Source organism: Astatotilapia calliptera, chromosome 20, assembly GCF_900246225.1.
Source record: "Astatotilapia calliptera chromosome 20, fAstCal1.2, whole genome shotgun sequence".
NCBI lineage: Eukaryota > Metazoa > Chordata > Actinopteri > Cichliformes > Cichlidae > Astatotilapia > Astatotilapia calliptera.
Window position 1 is genome coordinate 6,352,247 of NC_039321.1, and position 3,646 is coordinate 6,355,892.

General features: G+C 39.7%; 1 protein-coding gene across 1 annotated transcript; it reads left to right on the forward strand.

Moving 5' to 3' along the window:
• Positions 1-481: 481 nt before the first annotated feature.
• Positions 482-3,087, forward strand: LOC113013407 (probable N-acetyltransferase camello). Its single transcript, XM_026154282.1, has 2 exons — positions 482-1,397; positions 1,938-3,087. The coding sequence occupies exons 1-2, from the start codon at positions 1,379-1,381 to the stop codon at positions 2,687-2,689; spliced, it is 771 nt and encodes a 256-aa protein (XP_026010067.1). The 5' UTR covers positions 482-1,378; the 3' UTR covers positions 2,690-3,087.
• Positions 3,088-3,646: the final 559 nt, after the last annotated feature.

Sequence of the window (3,646 nt, forward strand, 5' to 3'; positions counted from 1 at the left end):
GTATGCAGATGGGAATTAAGGACTTTGTGATACAGGCCTCTGAATGTTTTTTTTGGGTTTTTTTGCCTGTCCCGTTTGGCTCTTTTGCCATCAGAATTGTTGTCTAAAGGCAAAGAAAGATGCCCAACGGATTTACTTTACCAAATTGACCATCCCAGCCTTGCCGTAATGGTCCATTTGATTCACCTTTTATTGTTTATTTTATTTTCACTTACTGAATACGGGACAGACTTGACTGGGGGAAAGAAGGGGAGAAAGAAAGAGGGAAAGAGAAACAGCTGAGAAGAGGGACGGGGGAGAAGGGCAAAAGACAAAAACCAACAGAATGAGCAGAGAAAAAAAAAAGCATATATCAATCACCTGGGTCACCTGCTGAGAAAGAAAAAAGAAAACAAGCAGAAGAGAACAAGAGTAATAGAATAAACAACATCACAATGATATATGGGAATATGACAGTAAATACTAAATATTAAACATTATTGTGCAGCACATAAGATCAACAGAACACAGTGTGCTCACATGCTTACCGAACGTGATTACAGGAGTGGAGGAGGTTTCACTTCTGCATTCAGAATTCACTCTGCAGATGTGAAATGGTTTCAGAAAGTTCCACAGTTGCTTGACCTTCCAGGGCTCACAGATTCATGAGGCAGTGCTATTGATTTAAACAGGTGTAAAGGCCTTTCTCCTGCTGAGGAAATTTAATCATGTCAGAGGGCCACCGGGTTATTGCACAAGACACTGTCACCAGCGCTATAGGACACTTTTATGTCAGGGGCCTAGACAATATTAATTTTACTTTCACCTTATATTGTGCAGAAGAAGCGGTCTGGAGATCCAAAGCAGATTCCCGAGAGAAAACCACCAAAACTGAAGCACCCAAAAAAGAGATTAATAAGAACATTTTATTCTTGGAAGTATCTTTGAAGTTTTCGAATGGTTCCTGAATTCACATTCTGATCATTTTTCTGATTTAATATGTTCAGGATCTGTGCTCATCCTCCCTGACAAATCCAGTGATGAAGTTCTTTACTCTGTTGACTAAGCCCAATTAAGTTAAAAAAAATTAAATAACCAAAACAATCCTGTGTTTAATTTCAATTAACTTAAAGCACGCTTCCACAGAATTTAAATCAAAGTGTAAAATTTCTTATATAAACCTCAATGTTTTATACAAACAGTAGCAGTTATACTTCAAAGTCATTTCAGGTCTACACTGTGTGTGTGTGTGTGGTGTGAACTCATAGGTGAGCATGCTCAGACTAATTTCAATTCCTTTTGTGAATGGCTGATTATCACAATCTGTAGATTAAGTCTGGGGCAGCTTTAAGTCTGTCAGAGTGAGAAAAAGACCAAAAGACGAGGGGAAGGCGTCAGCATGGCCCAGAAAAACAATTGTAAGTTAAACTTCTGATTATTTTCATCTTTTATGCTATTTTTGTTGTTGTTCTTGTCATGTTGGTTATGAACAAGAGAACTAATAAGACAGCACGGGTGCAGATGAATGGCAGTACTAACAACCCTTAATGACATAAACACGTTTCAATAAAACTAAAACGCTTTTGTTTGTTGCCTCAGGATCACCTTCGTTTGATTCCGATCATTAGCACATTTGAGACCTAATTGTATTGCATCCCCAGAATGACTCTCACTCTTGGAATCTTAATAGTAGTAATAATTTTAATTGTGATTTTCACCTCAGGTTGTCACATGAAAATGGCATTTTCATATTTATGTGGAATAGAAATGAATTAAAAATGAAAAGGGTAAGAATCAGTGAGAGGCATAGTGATTTATTTTATATTTATTTAACAGGTTACGTGAGCATATTTAGCCCATTGTGAAATCCAGCAGGAATTTCTGATTGCAACAACAGGCAGATTAGTCTCACCGAGCTCTCATTCTCTCCCTCCCTTCTCTTTTCCTCTAACATGCAGTTCAGTTCTCCATCAGGGAATATAGACCTTCAGATCAACATGTGGTCATGTCACTATTTAAGGATGGGATTTTTGAGCATGTTTACCCAGCCTTTTTCAAGGCCATGAGCCATCCAGACCATATTGGTGTTGCTCTGAGCATTTCGATGGCTGGTTATGTGCTGGGAGGCAGCTCCTACTTCCAAGCTCTACTGTTTGGCAGTGCATGGGCTGGCCTTATTTATTATTGCTGCCATGATATCTATGAGGGCTACATGATGAGGAGGCAAAGCGCAGATATGGCCGACATTCAGGCCAGCTACCTGGAAAACCCAGATAACGGCTTCTGGGTAGCAGAGACAGACATCAATGGCCAATCCAAGGTGGTAGGGATGGTGGCAGTGACTGGAAAAAGCGGAGAGGAAGAAGGCGAAAGGTTTGAAGACTGGAATGGCGGAGTGACGGGAGGAGGCTCTGAGCTGGCTCAAGATGCCGGGGATGGAAGTTATGGTGAGATGTGTCACATGGTCGTGGCATTTTCGTGGCGCCGCAAAAACTTGGGCTCGCAGTTAACACGGAAGGCTTTGGATTTCTGCAAAGAGAGAGGCTTCGGCCGTCTAATCCTGGATGTGAGCTCTCCACAGACAGCAGCCATTTCCCTGTTCGAGAAAGCCGGCTTTGTGCAAACCTCATCCCATCGCAACACGCACGCCAACCGCTGGTTCTCCAACCTCGCCAGAATAAATGTGATGCGAATGGAGAAGTTAATTTAAAGATAAAATTTAATCTAGCGAGCAGCTATTAGAACCTAAAATGTACAGCATATCATGAATATGTCACTTAATTTAATCTTGTACCATCATTGGAAAAAACTCTCTGTGTGATATTGGTCACTGGTTTCTCAAATTTGCTATCATGGTAGTTTGAAAAATATATTAAATTTCATGTTTTTTTCCACAAAGCAGGATTAACGATCTCAGTTTCCTCGTATTTCTTCTCGCTTTGATCTATTATGTATACACCTGCACCCCTGACAGTCTGTTTCCCACAAACATAGAGAACAATGAGACAATTAGTCAACTTCTCAAACTTAGTTAAATGAACGTATTTGCATATGCAAGTCTAGTACACCGCAGTAAGTTTCTAATAAAAGAATTTATTGTATTTTAAACGTAGTCACGTTCAATTATCTATTGTTCTCCTGTCCACTAAGGAATATAAAAATGTATGTGAGAAAGGAGAAGTGTAGTCATTTGGAAGCAGGAGAACTTTCTTTTAAGCCTCTTTCCAGGGAGAGGCTGAATCCCTCTGCCTCAGAGGAATTAATGCCAGCTGACTTCTAAGACCTCACAACTCTTTGCTTAAAATACCAATGAAAAATGCAATAGTATCAGGACATTGGGAGGTTTAAAATTCTTTGGAGCTAAAAGAGCTGTGAGTGTGTGGCATAAAAATAGGATAAAGACTTTGGTATACTGCAGTGCATTCAGGTCATTGTACACACGGCAAATACTGAGATTATCAACACCAAACAATAGAGAAAAAGTTTAACTGTTTCTTTATAGGTGGTCCTATGGTATGTGCGTGTATGGGAGGAGGGATTGGGTGAATCCAGGTGGAAAACCCATGGAAATTTTTCTTTTATAAAATAAAAAATGTGATTGTTGACTCTGAAACAATGCAAAAAACAGCATTTCTGTTCATTATAGAACCTGATGCAGGAAAAACCT